The sequence below is a fragment of the Echeneis naucrates genome, chromosome 19, assembly GCF_900963305.1.
Source record: "Echeneis naucrates chromosome 19, fEcheNa1.1, whole genome shotgun sequence".
Taxonomy (NCBI): domain Eukaryota; kingdom Metazoa; phylum Chordata; class Actinopteri; order Carangiformes; family Echeneidae; genus Echeneis; species Echeneis naucrates.
Genome location: NC_042529.1, coordinates 1,739,352 through 1,758,845, shown reverse-complemented (window position 1 = coordinate 1,758,845; position 19,494 = coordinate 1,739,352). Strand labels below are relative to the sequence as shown.

General features: G+C 43.1%; 2 protein-coding genes across 4 annotated transcripts; both read left to right on the top strand.

Annotated features, from left to right (window-relative positions):
- Positions 1-471: 471 nt before the first annotated feature.
- Positions 472-2,397, top strand: mrm1 (mitochondrial rRNA methyltransferase 1 homolog (S. cerevisiae)). The gene has a single exon (XM_029528066.1). It carries the CDS (start codon positions 636-638, stop codon positions 1,779-1,781), a length of 1,146 nt encoding a protein of 381 aa, XP_029383926.1. The 5' UTR covers positions 472-635; the 3' UTR covers positions 1,782-2,397.
- Positions 2,398-2,834: 437 nt separating this feature from the next.
- fbrs (fibrosin) lies at positions 2,835-19,001 on the top strand. Of its 3 annotated transcripts, none has more exons than XM_029527763.1 (18): positions 2,835-4,642; positions 6,795-6,971; positions 7,343-7,369; positions 7,523-7,552; positions 7,823-7,871; positions 8,742-9,087; positions 9,188-9,459; positions 9,839-10,083; positions 10,215-10,259; positions 10,406-10,504; positions 10,836-10,904; positions 11,127-11,165; positions 11,610-11,681; positions 11,806-11,959; positions 12,343-12,423; positions 12,543-12,626; positions 14,875-15,091; positions 15,680-19,001. In XM_029527763.1, exons 1-18 carry the CDS (start codon positions 4,340-4,342, stop codon positions 17,250-17,252), a joined length of 3,882 nt encoding a protein of 1,293 aa, XP_029383623.1. In that variant the 5' UTR covers positions 2,835-4,339; the 3' UTR covers positions 17,253-19,001. The 3 variants fall into 3 exon arrangements, with proteins under 3 accessions (XP_029383623.1, XP_029383622.1, XP_029383624.1); XM_029527762.1 differs by having other exon boundaries at positions 10,821-10,904; XM_029527764.1 differs by having other exon boundaries at positions 9,224-9,459; positions 10,821-10,904; positions 15,680-19,000.
- Positions 19,002-19,494: the final 493 nt, after the last annotated feature.

Genomic DNA, 19,494 nt, shown 5'->3' with positions numbered 1-19,494 from the left:
CATCTTGTTTCTTTTACAACACATCGCCTGAAAATAGCCCTGAATATTTGTTTTATTTTGATTAAAAAGATAGAATCATAGTTTTTAAGTTACAGAGTTGTATGAAACATAACACATCAGTGTTACATTTACATGTTTAAATAAGATAGCATAATTATTTATTGTCATAATACTCGGGTATAATTATATTTTCATGGCGGTTATACAATAACACAAATAAAAAAACAACCTCAGAAAGCAAAAGCAGCAATACCAATATCATGTTAAAATGGTGATTCCTACGCAGCTATCAAGATATAAAGCATTGTGTGAGCTTGTACTACAGTTAGAAATAATCGGTCTGATAATTATCGTTTTTGATGCTGAGAATTTTTATTATACTAAAATTCATTTTAGTTAGGCTTCTATTTTGTAAGGATCGGCTCTCAGTTTCCGGTGTTAACTGGCGCCTTCAACGCAGCCGAGCTGTACATGTGCGTGTTTCACAGCAGAAGAACCAAAAACATTTAATTCCTGGGGAGGACAGAAGGTGAAGATGGTTGACAAAGATTTACTTGACTCATTGTGACGGATGCTGAAGCACACTTCTCTTACACACCTTGTTACCTTTTGACTGATTTCAAACCATTTTTGTCATGTGGGTATTCACATCAGCAGCCTATCCACACAGGCTGCTGGCTGTTTGGGGAAGGAGGTTGCAGAAGCTGGTGTCTTCCTCAGGAGTTGGCTCTCAGTTTGCTTCTCACCATGTCACAGCTTCTGTCCTGAGCCCAGAGGACGGTGGCATCAAACCTGCGGTGAAGAAACGACACAGGAACAAGCCAGTTGTGTCTGAAGGATGGCGGGGCGGTGAGAGGTCAGTTCAGAATGAGATCCCGGTGGTGCAGAGGATAACTCAAAGGAAGGGAGACGTCCACAGGGTGTCGTCTGAACTCAGGAAACTGTGTCTGGAGGATTCCCCTGCGGGGAGGGAGAGCTGGGCGACACCGAGGAGGACACGAGACTCCAAAGCAGAGAGCCATGAGATTGTTTTTGGCATTGCTCCCTGTCTCCTGGCTTTGACTCAGGGTAGAAGGAAGGCCCTAAAACTTTTTGTCAAGGATGGCGAGGCCTCCCAGAGAGACTCTGTGTTAAAGGTGTGCGAGGAGGCCTGTCGAAGAGGAGTACAAGTCCAACGGGTCCACAAGAAGGACCTGGAAATGATGTCTTCTGGGAGGGTACATCAAGGAGTATGTCTGCAAGCCAGTCCTCTGAGCTATCTCACTGAAGACAGAGACCCTGGACCCAGAGGTAAAGACACCCCTCTCTGGCTGGTCCTGGAGGGAATTCAGGATCCGATGAATCTCGGTGCCATCCTGCGCTCTGCTTACTTCCTCGGCGTAGACAGAGTCGCCAGCAGCCTTCGCCACAGCTGTCCACTGTCCCCAGTGGTCAGCAAGGCCAGCTCGGGCACCATGGAGGTGCTCGGGGTGTACGGATATGAAAGTCTTGAGGACATGTTGAAGCTGAAGTTGGCACAGGGCTGGCAGGTGGTCGGCACAGTCGGAGCAGATGCACAGGGGTCTCAGAGTCCTGTCACCCAGTGCTCAAACTTCCAGGTGACTAAACCCACGTTGTTGCTGATAGGAAGTGAAGGGGAAGGATTGTCCCAGGAGCTGCTCTCTCTGTGCCAAACCCTGCTCACCATCCCAGCTGGCAGAGATTTAATTCCTGGCGTAGAGTCTCTGAATGTGTCTGTAGCTACAGGCATCCTCCTGCACGCTCTGCTGTCGACCAGATGACCCCAACCATGACTCAAAAGTTCAACCAACTGCTTATAAAGAGCTGTAAACAGTCATTCTGTGAGGACAACTCGGTGGTGGTGGCTCTCAGAATGACTCCATGATGTCGATGCCCTGTTCATTTTTATTTCTATTTACTTTTTTCATGTCTCTCTTGCAATATGGATCTTTATCTAAGTGATGATTAAATAAAGATTATATGTATAGTACATACACAGTTTTAATAATTTCTATTTTTCTAATTTCTAATAATTTCTTCCTGTTTTTTTACAACAGTAAACTCAAATGTATTGACTAACCCCTAACACATATGTCACTTGTGTTTAGAGGACTACTGGGCCTTTTTCACTGATTGATGAAATGTCACTCACTGAACAGTCAATCAGCTGTTAAAGAAAATAATTGCCAGCTGTGATAATGATGATAGTTTTGGCTGCAGACTTACTGTACTTCTGTAACGGAATAGTAGGAATTTGCCGAAGGTTTTTTTAGTGAGTTAAAATGTCAATGATTATTTTCATTATCAGCATGTCTAACAATGGGGCAATTTAATTATCGATTAACTTAATGTAAGCTATAGGCTGCTCACCTTTCAACTTTTTTATTTCCCCTTAAAAACTTCCAAAAAAACTCAAACTATATGGTGGTATTGATGGACTTTTGCATCAGATTGGCTTAAATGATTCAACGCTTACAAAATAAAATTTTCATCAATCAACAACTTATTTCATCTATATAGAATTGGTCAGTTTCTGGGTGGCTGGAGAAATAATAAATCATTCATACATGCTTAGAGTGGAGGTCAGTTTATGGTACAGAGATGGGTGTCCGTTAACTTTTGACTATTTGGTTTAAATCAGACTCAATAAGCAATAATCCTAATTTCTAATGGCTGAATAAAACAGATTCCTCTGAGTGTGGGAGCTTTGCATGCTTTAGTTTATTATTATGAGGTAAAAACGCGCTGGACAGAGTGGTGAACACACTCCACATGGAGGCAGTGTGCACAAACTGGAGCTGCCAGCAGGCCAGTTTGATGGGTGAGGAAGAAGAGCGGCGCACACAATGCACTGCACGGCTGACAAGGGTTGTGTCTCCCCGATTTTCACGACAAATTTCCAATTCAGTGGAAACTTGTGAAGGGAGCAGCAGTTCACTTCCCCCTCTGCGAGCATTTCCACTCCGGATTTGGTGAGAAAAGGGGCGAATCGTCGAGCGGAGACCTCCGGACTGCGGTGCAACTTCTCCCAAACATTGGATTTACACAGCCAGGGCTGCATGAAGGAGCTGCCCGGCCCGCCGGGGGCTCGGCCGACACCCTCGTTTATGGAAATCGACACCGAGGCTTTGATATTTGGGCCTTGATTTTTTTTTTTCTCTTAATGCTGGAGGTGGAAGGGAAGAAGAATTACAAACGAAGAAGCGATATATTACTGTTATACTGACCATTGGTTGCTAAAAAAGCCATCGCATCCCTCCCGCTTCCTTTTGAAAAAGATAATAATTTAGAGGTTGTTGTTTAGCCGGCTAACGCTGGCTAGCCGGAGTGCTAACGTTACGTCTTTCTTTTGATGTGATGCGAATTCAACCATCACCATCGGCCATTAACATTTCGACAGCAGGAAAAAATTATTATATCGGCTCCTGGATGTTAGTTAGCTTCACACTGCAGCATCCGGCCTGTCGGATTTCCCCGACACGATTCAAGAATATAATTTTATTCTTATGTTGCGGGCTGGATATTATCGTAAGGTATCGAGTTAGCCGTGCGAGCTAAAAAAAAAAAAAAAAAAAAAAAAAAAGCTAATTGGCAGGAGTCAACAGTGAGATAGCTAGCAGAAGCGTTGAACTCAACGGGACATCTCGTTTTTTGTTGTTTTTTACTCCTGGATTTGTGAGTAATTGAAGAAAAATAGCACTTCGCTGTTTCAGACCGAAGTCATGTCACGGCAGCGGCTGTGTTAGTTTGGGCTACCGGAGTGATTGGCCTCGCTAACCAGCTAAAAGCGTCTCATTTAGCTAATAAATTTGTCAGCGTGTGCAGAAAAAATAGGAAACCCTTCAGATATACTGAGAGATGCCAGCGGTGGTTTGATTTTCTGCTTTAAATATATCCACAGGGGACTTGGGCCGCTTTGTCAACAACACAACTAGACTTGTCTTTTTTTTTTGTTGTTTACATGCGTGTAACTTATGTAGGTTGTCGGTTGAATTTCTTGCTAGCTAGCTAACGTTAGCATCCTCCCGGACGCACAATCAGCGATGTCCTGACGTCCGTGTGTGTTTGTGGGTGATTTTAAATTCTGATGTAGGTCTAAGTTTGATTGAAATGACACTAAAATTTCGCCGAAAGAAAGGCCCCAGATGCCAACGGACTGTCGTCAAAGGACGGTAAATAATAGCCACTGGTTTCATTAACGCCATTTTAACGGGGGCTCCTTGTGAGGGGCCTGTGTGGTGGTGTTTTATTTGCGGTTCGGTGCCTTCCGCCGGACCGGGACTTGAATAAAGTGCCTTTCGGTCTCACTGGAGCTACAAAAGGAGGATCCGGTTTGAACATGGAGGGCCCGAGCCGAAGCACTGGATTCAGGCAGAGCCGCCGGTCCCGATCACAGCGAGACAGGGAGCGGCGGAGGAGGAGAGTGGACCTGGCCGAGGAGCGGGCCACATCCCTGTCCTCGGGCTCCGAGCGGGAGGCGTCCGGGACCAACAGCGTCCTGGGGCCCGGGGGGAGAGAGTGCCGACCCGGATTTGGGAGACACAGGCCCCCGCGCCGGAGGAAGAGAGAGTCGGTGTCCTGCGAGGAAGACATCATCGATGGCTTCGCCATTGCCAGCTTCATCAGCCTGGAAGCTCTGGAGGTAACCGTGTTGGTTTTCTGTCAGCTGTCACACATCAAACAGCCGTAATTCTCCACATCAGAGACAGCTAAGTGATGCATGGCAGCTGGATCCTTTCCACGAATTTATCTAAAGTGAGGAATACAAACCTATTATGTGTACACACCCCCAAATAATAATTAACAGTCATTCAACTTTCCTCCTCTCCATCATGTCAAATGAGACTTTCTTCCCTCCAGCCAAAGGTGTGGAAAGGCTGCACATTGAACTCCTCAACTCTGACACCGATCCTTCCTAGGAAAAGCACTCCACTCAGACCAAAACCTAAAACCCCAAGGCATCCCTCTGATGGGTTCTGGAGAGGTCTCAATTATTCATGTTCTAATTCTGTTAGGTGTTGATGAGCTGCCAAATGGCTTTTCAGTGGAAAAAAGGGAACAATACACGACTATAATTATATATTAACGCTAACCCCTTTAACAGCAGAGACGCTTTTAGTCCATCAGTTGTGGGACCAGGACTCTTCACCTCATCTTATTCAATCTTAACTCGCTCAGGTTAATTGTCTATATGTTAAAATTAGAACAGGAAACTGAAGTCACACGAAGTTTCCACAATGTATTTAGAGATTACTATATACTGTACTACTGTACTTTGGTACAGAACATGTGGCCTGGAGATGCCACTAGACACATTTGGCATGCAAATAAAGACAGAGTAGGTTAATATGGGTAAATTAGCCTTCAGGATGAGGATGATAGCATCCGCATTTGACCTTGGAATTGGGACATGAAACCAAATTATTTACTTAGTTATGTTGCAAAACTGCCTTTTTGTGCAAACATACAGTCCTAATCTTCTCTAGGGTAACTTGATTTTATAGTCAAATGGACCAGATAATACTAAAATTAGTCGGCTGGTTATTTTCTGAAAGTGCTAATGGGGGGAAAAAAAAAAAACCCAAAAGCTAAAATTTTATCAGTGATTAGTGGTTGAATGTTTCAGCTGCCTTTGAGAATTTTTTGATTTCATGTCTCAATTTATTAAAAACCAACTGCCTGCAGGTAAGGTCATTTATTTAATAGTTTCACAAATTAGACAACAAATTGCAGTGACCTTCACATTGACCTTTCAGGCTTAGTTTTGTTTTGGTCTTGATTTCAAATGAAGTGTGTATTTCAGTATTTTCTATAATGAATGAAACAAAGTTAAATTGTAAGGCCAAACCAAAGCTTTGTACTTAACTGGGCAATGACAATTTGTGGTGGACTGTTTCAGGTTTACTGTGTCCTTTTTTTTAACTTTCAATACTGTTATATTGAAACATAAGCAGCACCTTGGAATTTTCAGATATTATATTGGATTGTTCTTGTTTTGTTTAAAATTGGTTTCTATTTGTACTGATACCTCTGATGTAATATTGATCACTGCTTTTAACGATGGCGAAGAAGAAACAAGTTCCAAACAACCAGTCATTTTCTATAAGTTACTGGTTTTCAACAGTTTTATCTTATGACCTTTCATAGCCAAGAATCTCCTACTTGCAAGACACTGATTATGTTCAGGTGCCATTTAATGACATACCACGACTCCTTTTCCTTTTAAAAACAAGGAGTATCATGTGCAAATACATTTTTTCTTAGAATACTTTCAGGGGTCCTGAAGAGGTAAACCTTTGCTACAGTTTTTGGTGGGATCCTGCAGAGATGCATTTTCTTCCTTTTTCCTAACGTATAAATCATCTCACAACTTATCACATTTATCTTTTCACCTGGGGAGAGATGAGAAATATAGGAACCTGTTCACTGCATCATACTCTAAAATCTTTGTTCTTTTGGTGGATACATTATAAGAAACACGTTTGTTATCTCAAGGCGGTGCAGTTTCACAATAAAACAAAAACCAACAAAACAAAAAACCAAAAACCTAACATGCCATATAATTGAGTCTGTACACAATCAGCAGAAGTAATAGCTTCATTCAGACTGCATTACATCATTCTTGTTTCTATTTTTTGCTTTTGCTTAGAGTAGAAACTGTGCAGAAATGGGGTTTGTCAGGACATTTATCAGCATGTAGCTAACTCCTGGTTGTTGGCCTCAGGCACACATGTTCATGCTTTTTGGTAGACATGTAAACCATGGTTTTATTGATATTTTTCTCCTTTTATCAGATGGACTGTTCACTAAAGCCCAGTCAGCGCACTGATATGCCGGGAAGGAGGAACAAGGGGAAAAGAGGCCCAGAAGAGAACGGTGGAGGGCCACTGTCAGAGCCAGAGGAAGGAGCCCCTCACAGCTACCCCAGCAGCTGTTGGTATCCGGGCAAAAACAAGAGGAGAAAGATAGAGGTGAGTGGATGTGTTAGTGGCTCTGAGGTGTTGCTGTGTTTGGGTCATTAGCTTGTCGTGTTAGTCTGAGTTAATTCTTCATGAAATAGGTGTGTTTGCATTTCTTTAGCATTACTGAAGTCCTGTCTTTGAAAATTATCAAGTTCAACTGGTTTCATCATTTCCTTTTGCTCAAATTTGACCAACACCCATTAATCAAAGGCTCTTATTTTCACCGAGTGATTCCATGCAATCAGGAAATCTGTTTTTGATGTTTAATCACCGTAAATTTTACACACCTTTTCCAGTTTAACCACAAGCAACAGCAAACTGGAGCTAATTACGTTGCTTATCGTGTATTTATTTATTTATTTATTTGTATTTTTTTTTAGGGACACCCTTTGGAGACGGGCTATATTGTAAGTTTCTTCTGACGTTGCTCTTACTGGTGCTCTCATTTATCACTGTTACATCTATAAATTGCTTAAAAGCTGCACATTCTCTAATATTCCAATAGATGCTAATCTGAATGGTGTTTTTCTTTTTTTTTTCCCCTCCCTGTCTTCTTTCAGTGTGACACTGAGAGTGATACAGGAGACAAGGTGTGTACTGCTTATGTGTAATCGATTGAGTTTTCATTGCATGCTTGTCTTATTGGAGAATGAATTTATAACACTTATCACTGTATAGCGAGACAGCATTCATAATTGGGAAAAACTTTCTATGATTCAGTGGCCTTGCAGCATTTGCAACCTCAATACAGTGAAATTGTTGATTTTTATATTGGTAATGGATATTTTGATATTCACTAAGTATAGATAGTCTGATTAAAATAAATAAAAAAATATTTATTTATTTTTTTCCCCCTTCAGGCTTCTGACAATGACATGGATCCAGTGTTCACAGTCAGCACTAGAAAAGGTATGGCGGAATGAGAGACGTGGTTGTCTTATTTTTTTTATTGATATATTAATATATATATTTTCCCCCCCTGCTTCACATTCAGGATACGATAAACTGATGTCAGCTGATGGCCCCTCAAGTGGTTATATTTAGAGCTTTACCCAAAAAAAAAAAAAACCCCAATGTATTAAAGTGTCCAGTCTTTGATTGTGTTCCTTGATTCAAAGAAGTGTGGCACCACTTTTAGTTAATCATCAGCTATGCAGCAGACACAGTCACGTAGAATGACACAATGTGCAAGGAGATTGATTGTTTGGTATTTTATTGTGTGGGTCTAATTAATTTATGATTTAAGTTTCTGCACCTACTAATACAGTTCAAAATCCTTTAAATCAATAAACCAGAAATAGGAAAATCCAAAACATTGAAAGGGCGGAAGAGTTAGTAGTCAGTTTCACTTAATTCAGAGTCAGTTTCACTTAATTTCCAGTGACTCAAGTCCTACCCTGCAGCCGGGCTGAGTTCAGGTACAAATTATATCCAGGCAGCTTGGCCCAGATGCCATTCTAGTGCCCATGTTCATGTGTGGCTTAATCATACGAGGTCCCTGCTTATTAATCTGTGGTACATCATCATGTTGTTATTTTTCTCTCTTGTTGGTTGTTGTTTTAGATAGAGAAGTGTTTTTCATACCATTAGAGATGACGACACTCCGTCTCAGACTTTCTGCATATCCAGATATATGTTGAATATTGGTCTCATCCAGTGCTCTGTTTTCATTAATCACGAAACACAAATGGATCTTTTGGGTTTCTCTGTAAATGCTAGATTTCTTTGCCCCACTCCTATGCTTTGTTGGAAATGCTAACCAATGATTCTGTTTTTTAGTTGTGGAGCCTGCCCCCTCAAACATGGGCACATCCATGGGGAAAAGCTGCCCGTCTCTGCCGGCCCGTTGTGGTGGCGTCTCACGGTTGATGGTGACCCCGCGAGTTTCCGGCCTGGAGCGAAGTCAGGAGAAAAGCCTGGAGCCGCATTTCCCAGAACCTATTTCCTCTTCTACCTCTTCTGCCTCCTTCTGCCTGCCTTCCCACTCCCCAGTCACAGCCTCGGGCACGGTACCCCGGTCCAGCCCGAACAACAGTAACGGGAGCCGTCACAATGGCAGTCCCCCACTCTCCAAACACAAGGCCTTCCTCACTCTGCCCGGACGATCTCACTCCATCTACAACAGGTATGTAACTCAAACTTGCACAAGCACTTGCATCATATTCATTTTGGATTCAAGTATTAATTTTATTTTGAGTCTCACCTTCTCAATCCGTTTTCTGCAGAAACCACGATTCATGCTTAAGCTTTCTTCCGTTCAGGAGCAGCACCCCAGTCAAACCTCCCTCATCTGCTTCATCTGTTGCGTCTTCCTCATCCTCCATGCGCCCACCAACTCCCTCCACCAGTGTGTCCATGCCCCACAACAGGGGCTCAGGATCCTCAGGGCCCCTCCGACCCCCATCCCGAGCCAGCTCTGGGGCCCTGTACACGCCCTCTCCTGGCCTGCCTCCCCCTCCACCTCTGCTACAAGGCCCTGCTCACTCAGCAGCAGCAGGTAAGCTCAGCTCAACAGAAATGCTACTTTTCACTGCTGTTGAGTCTTTTCGTCGTTCAGCTGTTTGTGCAAACACTGTGACTAATGTGATACTAAAATAGACCAAAACCAGACTTCCTCTGGTGGTTGTCTAGGGTGTAAAGGAAGTTGTGTATTGATGGAGTGAGTTCTGATCACAGACGCAGCACAGCAAGTACTGCATTCTTTGTATGAAGCAGAAGCTGCTTGTTTGACTGTGTTGTATTTGAAGATTGAAAGAGAATAACCTTAAAAATTGCACATCTGACTTTTAACTGCCAGATTAAATGTAGCGAGGACACTATAGTTTGGATTTAATAGTTGCATCCGATCTTGAAATCCCACTGCTTGAATTCAACAGAGCGTGAGGGCAGGCGCAGCGTCCCAGGAGCTGATAACAATGCAGCAACTGCAGGCCGCTCCACTCCGGGTGGCCCATCAGCGTCGAGCTCCGGGCCAGGTTCATCCGGCCGGACGTCTCAGAACCAGCAGAGCATCCAGCCCATGGCTTTCCAGTTCCATCAGCACAACCACCAGCACCAACACACGCACACGCACCAACACTTCACGCCGTTCCTGCACCCCACAGCTACTGCACCGCCTCTGGTGAGATGCTCTCTGCTGAAATGCCGAAATGCAATCATCTGTGTCGTACTTAGAGTTCCTGTGTGACCAGAATGTGGAGCAAAATCTGTTTTTTCAGATGTTTTAACTCGCACACTGTCTCTGTCTTTTAGTTTGATAAGTATCCAGGCAAAATTGACGGGCTGTACCGACACCCTGTGAGTATCCTAAATCATTTTACTGATTCTGTAAGTGGTAGTAATTCACAGATTAATCTGTTAAGGCTGAGAGTATAATTCACTTTTTAATACACCTAAAACAATGAAGTGTCTGTCATTTATATAAATGCCCCTTGTCATGGCAGTTCTTCCCACAATACCCACCGCCCTCAGTGCCAAGTATCCAGCCTGTGATTCCTCCCACCGGGCCTTTCAGCTCTTTGCAAGGAGCATTTCAGCCAAAGGTGGGAATATTTATCTTTGTGCCTTTTGTATTGCACTGGATGTCATTTTGTCAGAGGGACACACATTCACATTTACCAAGGTGACAGCTGGGTCCAGTCAATCACCCACACTGAAAGATGCAAGTGGATATAAATACATAGCATGTTTGATAACAGTTTGACTGTCCTGGGGGGGAAGGGTGATTCGCAGACGAGCTCTGACCCTCATGCAGCAGGTGTGCCGCACTGGAAAAGCAAAGAATGATGTCAGATGTTTTTCAGTTGTGGACCTGTAGATTAGTAGGTTGTGGCTGATGTGTTGTACTGTGTGTGACAGCCTCTTGTCCCTCAGGGAACGGGTCCTGATATATCTGGACGACTTGGGGTTGTGCCTCACCACCTGCAGCCCAAAGACCCCAGGGTAAGGACAGAATGTTTATTTCCAACCTGTTTGCATCATCCCTCCAGTCATGTTGTTTTGGTTGCATGGGAAAAAAAAAAATATATGGATGAAGGAAGCCAGTTTAGGTTAGGATGTGCTGCAACATGGGCCTAGTCAGTGCAGTAAAGAGTGCAAAACTATTTCTGATAAAGAGTGAGACATGATGATTAAAAGTGGTTTCACACTTCTGTTCTCTTGTAGCTAACTGATCCATTTGGGACATCGTTGAAAGTCAGTAATGTAAGCGAAAACAGATGTTTTTGAATCCCTTGGCTCTTCAAAACCTTCAGCCTGTTTTACTTTCTCACTGCTTCACTCACTCTTTGCACTAATCTCACTTGTAATCTTGACTGCTACTGGTCTATTCTCTGCCCTTGCACACCCAGTTAGATATTTCAGACCCAGAATCTTTTTTTTTTTTCCCCCCATAGTTGTAATGTATGTGGTTACTTATGATTTTTTTTTTTTTTTTTTTCCCTGGCTTTTTTTATATTCCGAAACTGACACTGAGTCCTGGCAAGTAACTTTATCTCCAGCTGGAAACCCCAATCTTGTGGAGAGGCTAGATGAGATATTTCTGAACATGACGATGGACATCTGACTCTGTGTGCAAAGGCTTTCAAGTTGTACATGCCAGATTCATGGAATAACATAGTAAACTCCTGTGATTTTTGTGCTGTGCAGAAACCAGGAAAATGGTGTGCTATGCATGTATATGTGGCCTGGATGATTCTAAGCCATCAGAAAAAAGTAAAGGTATGTGTTTCTTATTAATCTCATGCAGTTTTCCTCCAGATGAGATGTTCACGGTAGACAGAGGAAGGTTTAAACACAAAGTTTCAGGGTTTCTATAGTTAACTCTTCTGTCCACGTCTTCCAGCTGATGCAGGCAGATCCTCACAAGTTGGACTTCCGTGGTGAACTGCTGGTCCGTCTTCCTGGAGCTGGGGGACTTGGCCCACTGGGGCCAATAGGAGGAACCCTTCCTCACCCTCATGACCCGACCAGACCTCCCAGTCTGTTCTCAGCCACAGGTGTGTGTTTGAACATTTTGTCTGTGATGAACAGCTGACAGAAAGGGAATTCATTATTATTGATTTGACAGCTTGAAGACATAAAGATTCAAGCTGCCTGTTGTGTTTTCCTTAGCTCAGTGTTTGAAGTGGTTGGTTTTTGTTTTGTTTTTTTTATCTGCTATTATAACTTACTGAGTTCCTGCTCTGAGTACCAGTCATCTTTTCCGTTCGGCCTTTCCTCACATCCCTGGAGTTTTGACAGCTCCTGTAGCATTTATACCCAAATCACAGCATGAAATGAGTGAGGAGTTCGGTGCGCTTGATTTAATCACTCGTGCCTTTTTTGTGTGTGTGTGTGTGTGTGTGTGTGTGTGTTTTACTACAACTTTCCTACAACTCAGGTGCAGTCAATCCGTCTTCAGGCCCGTTCATCGCTCCATCAGCGCCCCATTCCTCCTTCCTTGCATCAACTGCGCACTTGGGTAAGAGCAACTTCCAAAGTGACGTCTTCAAATAATTGAAAATCAACATTTAAATGTAATGCAAATCTGTGGTGAAACAGTATTTTTAATATTCTTTTGACTGTGTGTGTGTGTTTCAGATCCTTATGGTCGATCCCCACCTTTCACCCCGCTTGGAGCTCTGGGTTCTGGTGCCTTTGGAGGACTCGGCAGCCCAACATTGGGTCAGTCTTGAAACATGAGGCATAATGAGGACAGAGACCATTTTTTGAATGCCTTTGCTTTTTTTGTTAGTGTCTTCTTAAACCATAGAGTCATTGGTTTATATAAGATCTGGATCAACCTGACCCTTTACTGGACCACTCCTGCTTTACTTCTGTCTGGCAGAGCCACGTCTCTGCAGCGGACACTCCTATTTTTCAGAGGCCTAGCTGTCAGCTGCTTGTATATCTAAAGTCTTTGGGATCAATCCTGTGTTTTTCTGATCTCAGTGAGGAGAAGTTCATCTGAGTTTATTGTGCTGACAGAGAGACATGGACTATGAGACATTTAGGGCAGTAGAGACTTTGGAGCAAAAATTTTTTATTTTTTTTCATTACTGCTTTTATGCGCTGATTCTCAAAAAAATAGACTGACATTCTTTAATGACAACTTAAGAAGGAAAAACACAGATATGAAGACATGCAAGAGGGCTGAAACAAAGGCGTGTGTGTATATCTTCAGGCACAGATCAGGCAATAAAATGCCATCCTTCAAGTGCAGTTAGAGTAACTGTAGATTGATCCATTTGGAGGCTTTTCAGATGGCGAAGCCCTGAGTCAGGATTTTACGACTCTCATCATTGGACATTGGTTTATCTTTCATTGCCAGAGTCATGAGATAAACGAGAGAAATATGGCATCAGATTAGAGTAAATAGCTGGGAATGTACACACATCTGATGGGTCACTGCAACTTCTTGCTTTATGAGTTCATCTACCTGCCAAAGTTGAGCCACATTCAACATTTTTTTGTGCACATCCATCAGTTTTACAGTTTTACATCTGGAGCCCCCAGCCTTGGCCCACAGTCAGGCAATTAAGAGGCTGCGCTTTTGTCAGCCTTATTGTTTGGTGGAATTGTTCCATCCTTTCCTAATTTGAATCCTCTTTGCTCCAAAGTCTGAGTTAGTCAAACTAAGAATGTTTCTTTATCCTAGAAGTGTAGATAGTGTAGATTTATTGCTGATGTTGTGTACTGGCATAAAACCCAGATGGAGGTATTAGAACATATCTCCCTATGGTGGCTCAACAAGGAAATGGTTTGCTGGGGAATTACACAGGGGAAATTGTGCTATAAGACTGTAACCTCAGACGAGACTTGCTCTGTCTGGCTAACACAGACATCTGAAGCCTCATTAGTTCCAGCTTAAATCTGAAATACATTTTTGCAATGCTTTGGTTTTAGTCATATGAAGAGATCATATCAGGAGGAATCAACAAGTGCCCAATATGAGCACTTATATATGAGCCCAATATCTTCAAGCTCTGATGGCACTCTGTCTTTACGGTTGATCACAAAGGATAGTTGATAAACTATATTGGAAGACAAAATAATTTTTAACTAATTGTGAAGGTGAGGGTTTAATCCAAGTATTGGCTACGTCTGCTTTGTATTGAGTCAAAAGCTAAAATTGGCTCTCAATCTAACTGTTGGTATCAGATAATGAAAGAGGAACTGGGGGCACGGTTGCTTCCAAAGAAACTACCGTCCTCATGAGAGACGTATGAGTAAAGCTGCTTACATCTTCTTGATCTTTTATTAACCCACAATTTAGTTTTAACAGTGTTCAGGTGAGTCTTCTCAGAAGTCTGACTAACTTTCAAACCATTACAGCAGGACTATTGAGGCAAACTGATGTCTGGTTCAGATAAAACTTCCAATATATATTAAAGCTATGACACACACTCTGAATGTTTCCCTCGTCCTGCTATTATAAAGCAGTGTAGCTTTAACTCAGGCCTCGGTACTTTCTGAATTAAGGAAAAAAAAAAAACACTCAAGACAATTGTGGTTTGGCCTTTTCATTGCTTTTTTGAGCTTTGGTACATATCAGACAAACAGCCACATATAAAAGTACAGGGTTAGATTCATTTAATGGAGTGGCCATGAAGACTGAGTTGCCAAAAAAAGATGCAGGAAAGCACATCTGTCAAATTGGAAAAACTAAATGTCATGCAGGTGGTTACATCATTCAGTTGTTTGATAACTTGTCTCCATCTAAGCCCATTAGTCCAAAGAACTGAATGTTAAACTGGTTAATCAAATAATACAAACAAGCTGAGTTGGACCGTTCTTACTCAGATGTGTAATTTTTATGACACTGACAACTAAACCTGATGTACACATGTACTTTTTTGTTATTTATTTTAACTTTTATAAAATGTTTAATTTGAAAACTTTTCCAGTAAAACATAATGTCTTCTGTCTGCAGCGGGCTCCATGTTTGGCCCTAAAGACTCACCAGCCAGTGTAGTTGGGAGCTTATCCACCCCCAACCATCATGACACGTGGAACCGCCTGCACGGCGGCCCATCTGGGTTCCCTGTTGGCCCCAGCTGGGCTAAAGGAGCAGACAAGAGGGACGAGAGGGAGAGAGGGAAGGAGGGAGAGAGGCGAGACATCCCCCACATCAAGGATGAAAAAGACAGGTGTGATATTCCGTTTATTTTAATGTTGGCTTTAAATTTAAATAAAGAGCTGTGTAGTGGTCTTTGTTCTCATGTTATTCCAGACAGTCCTGTGGTTGAAGAAAAAAAACTCTAAAAGACAACCGTAAAACACACAAGACCAATTTAACCCAAAGCAGTAGAGTATCAACAACCTTTCACCTCTCTACATCAGATTAAAAATCATGAATTCTAGTTAAACTTGGATGGCCAATGCATGTTTTCTACCTTTTGCTATTGTTGCATTTTAGTTTTGCAACCACCAAATAATTCCCTCATTGTTTTGTCTGTAAAATGTGAAGCTGCTGAAAGATGTCGAAGCCTCAGGTGGTTCATTCATTTTGATTTTGTCAGTCCAACATCTGGAGAGATCCAGTATTGTATCAGATGACGCAGAAATGGACTGTGTGTTTTTACAAACAATTAATCTTTTATCAGAAGAGTTCCTGGTTAAGTTTCTGTTTCTACATAAATCACATAATTAATTCAGCCCCATGCTTCATGTGATGAGTTACACAGCTGAATGTTGGTCCTTTAATGGTGTTCATGATGTAACTCATTCTTTTTCAGAGACAGTATGCTGTATGGCCGACCACCTGTGAGAATTTCTCCGGTTGGTCCGCCCTTCAAGCCACGCAGTAGCACCCCGGTCTCCCACATTAACGGCCACAGCAGCACACTGGGGGGGATCAGTGGGCCGATTGAGGACCTGACACGGAGCTTAAATAGAGACAGAGACCGTGAGCGAGACAGGGAGGGGGACAAGAGGCCACTACCAACGGTGTCTTCACGAGCGCCTCCGCTCGGCTCTTCGTCTTTAGTAGCAGACAGGGACAGACCACGGTCTTCCTCATCTTCTGTCCTCACTACCCCCCCTCCCTCCAACCGCTCAGCCACGTCTCCTTTGGACCTTTACCCCCGCCCGTTGGCCCCAACAGCACATAGCCTCCACAGTGAACCCTCGCACTCCCAAAGAGACAGCAACCTCCCTGCTTCCTCCGCAGCCTCTGCCACCGTCACCTCTTTGTCTCAGGCCAGGAAGTCTGACCGGACCACTACACCTGTCGCCAAGCCTCCCATTCTGCTCCCCCCGGTTAAAGTCAAGGAGGAGCGCAAAGAGGAGCCAGAGCACATCCCCATACCCCTGCCCCCTCCAGTGCCCAACCACAGCTTTGACCGTCCCAACAGTCATCCCCACCATCCAAGTTCTGGTACTCCTTCCTCTTCCTCTTTATCACTGACTCCCACCCCTGGTGTCCCTCTCCCTCCACCCACTCCGAACCCCCCCTCCCACCAACACCTTTCGCTGCTGGACCGCTCAAGAGCCTATCTGGGGAGCACGGCAGGCGCTGCAGGGCTGGTAATGGGTTCAGGAGAACGTTTTCCTCATGGTCCGGGTCAAGGGCCATCACAAGGCCCACATAGCTTCACCTGGGACCCTTGGATGGAGCTTGCAGCTCAGCAGCAACATCAGCATCGTCGGGAGGCTTTGGCACTCCGGGCAGACCCTCATCTGGCCCTACGATCTGATCCACATCTGGCCCGGTTGCTTCAGCATCAGCGCCTTCTGGAAGCAGAGAGGGTTGCGGCTGTAGCAGCAGCGGCGGCGGCGGCAGCCACCCCTCACCACCCTCCGACTTCTACCTCTACTGCCTCCAGCTCTGCTGTTCGCCAGGAGTTTGGCATAATGCCCCATCCATTTGACCGGCCTCATCAGCTCGGACCCCCAGGTGGAGGCCTGATGGATGAGGAGCAGCGTGCCCAGATCCTGAGAGAGGACTTTGAGCGGGCCCGCTACTTTGGAATGCACCCACACCTCCCAGCCGGCTCCCACCTCTCCAGCCCCTCTCATGCTGCTACTGCCGCTCACCTGGAGCAGCTCCACCCTGGCCTTCTCTCCCACCCACTTCCCCCGGGAGCCTCTGCTGCTTCTCAGCACCACGCAGGTCTCTACTCCCGCCTAGCCCCACACTTAAATCCACACATGCCCAACGGCCTCCTGGCAAAGACCCCTGCAGGCTTGCTCCCAGTGGGGGCACCGCCTCCGCTCATTCCGTCCATCACCAGCCGATCGTCCACACCTCCCCGCAGACCCGGGGAGCTGGCGCTGTACAGTGCCCACAAAGATGGAGAGTCCAGATAGTACAGGGACAACACTGGAGGAGATTCAGGGACATGTCAGGATCACTGTGCTGCTCTCAACCTGCCCCCTTTTCCTCTTGCAGACTACTAAACCCTGCCCTCCAAGTTATACAAACAAACCAGCTGCAGTCCCCCCCAACACACACGCACACACACACACACAGAAGGAGGGGTAACCACGACTGGTTGGAGGTGATGGTAGGGAGGGAACTGCAAGACTCATCAGTGTGACTTGGAATATGCCCAGTGGTTCTATCAGTGCAATTTAAAGGTACATGGTTTCTGTGCATCCTAATGTATTTTTATTTTATACTGGCTGTTGGTTATTACAGTACTCACTTTTGAAAGCTGTAAAAAGAGGTAGAGGACAGCTTTTCTTCATTTGTCAGGTGAATTGAGATCCATGCTTTTCAAATCAAGCCTTTTCCGGGTGGATTGGAAATGACTTCCAGAGGGATGTACGCTTTGAGAACACTTCAAGGGGTTCATCCTCAGCTTGGTTAACTCATGGGATGTTATAAAGCCCTCTTCTACACAAATCAAGCCTGATATTGGGTATTGTGGATGAGGGTTTATTTTAGAAATACAGTCGTAAAGTGGTGCTTTCTGTTCTGTCTTTGTGTCTTTTTGTCATTGTGAAAAGACAGATTACTGATGAGACCATTTATTGAAGATCAGTAAGCATCGTACCTCAGTTTCCTGCTTTACCCAAAAATCTAAACCCCAAACCCTCAGCTTCACTGATAATGAGATTCAACCTTTTAGGTTTGTTTTTTTTTTTTTTTTTTTTTTTTTTTTTACATTTTATTTTATTTTATTTTTTTCAAAGGATGAATGGCAACATGAACTGTACTACACTGTGTGAGTGAACACAGTATTTTAGAGCTTCCTGTAACTGTTTCCAAGTCTCCTCTTGACTATATGAGCAGGACCAGATTATAGTAGTCTAGAGAAATTGCCTTTGTAATTATTATTCTTAACATTAATTATCTTCTATAATAATAAATATATTCACTGTTATGTTATTTGTCATTGTTTCGGGTATCAACCAGTACTCTCTCCCCAGGTAGTAATGTTTCAAATCATGCAAAAGACCATACAGAAGGCTTTCGTCACAGAAAACATTTTAATGCTCGTGAACATGAAGCCTTACTGTTTGCAACCTCTGGCCTCTTCAAGGATCTCGTCTATGACTTTATTATGGTGAGGGGGAGGTTGGCCTGTGTGTCACTGGTTCTGTGCTATATTCATTTGGGACTATGGGAGCCTTGTACATTGAACTGTCGGGTTGTTTCATCAACAAAAATAAGTTATATACGTGGATAAGTGGGACATCTGCTGAAGAACTGAGGAAAAAAAAAAAAGGACTTGTGTCAAAAGACAACTAGACAGTGGGTATCCTGAGAGGGAAAAGACTGGGTCGATTATTTTAATATGACCATTTTATACCTTTCCAACCTCTCCCCTAGAGACCACAAAGATTAATTATTAAATGAATTGTTGTTTATTCTGTTGTGTGGGTCTTTTGTTCTGAATATTTAAAACCAGCTAAGAAATATTTCTATTCCTGGTTATTCTGTCAGCTCATTATAAACAGTTTGATCTATAGATTGCAAGCAAATAGTGAAAAACGTCCAATACAATTTCTCAATTAGAATGAAAGCCCTTAACAAGTATATATTTGCATTTTAGAAGATGAAAATTGATTTCTTTGGCTCTCTGATCCCTAAAAAAAATGATCAATCATTATGTCTCAACTCTACTAAATGGTCTAAGTTTTGCTTTCTATCTGGCTAATTTTAATAACTCTCATAGAGATGCAATGTACTTTGTTCTTTTATTAATCAAAAAACAAAAAAACAACCACCCATCAACTAATTGTTTTATGTGTTTGAGTTAAACAGCAAAATAATAAAAAAAAATAAGTCACATTAGAAGAGCTGATATTATTTTTCCCAAGAAAAATAAGTCAGAGGAAATGATCATTGAGAGTTGTATTCATTTTATGCTGATTGGCTATTAGTTTTGTTCTAAATCTTGCATTTAATAGAGAACAACAGGAAAGTCTTTTCCAATGGCTTTTAATAATAATATGGAAAATCATAATATTTACAATGGTCATGTCCTATCATTGTCATTTCATCATCTGAAAAAGCAAAACAAATTTACCAAAAAGTCTATTAAATTATGACTACATCTAACATTTTCCTGATTAACTGACCATTTTGTCAGTAAGATTATTG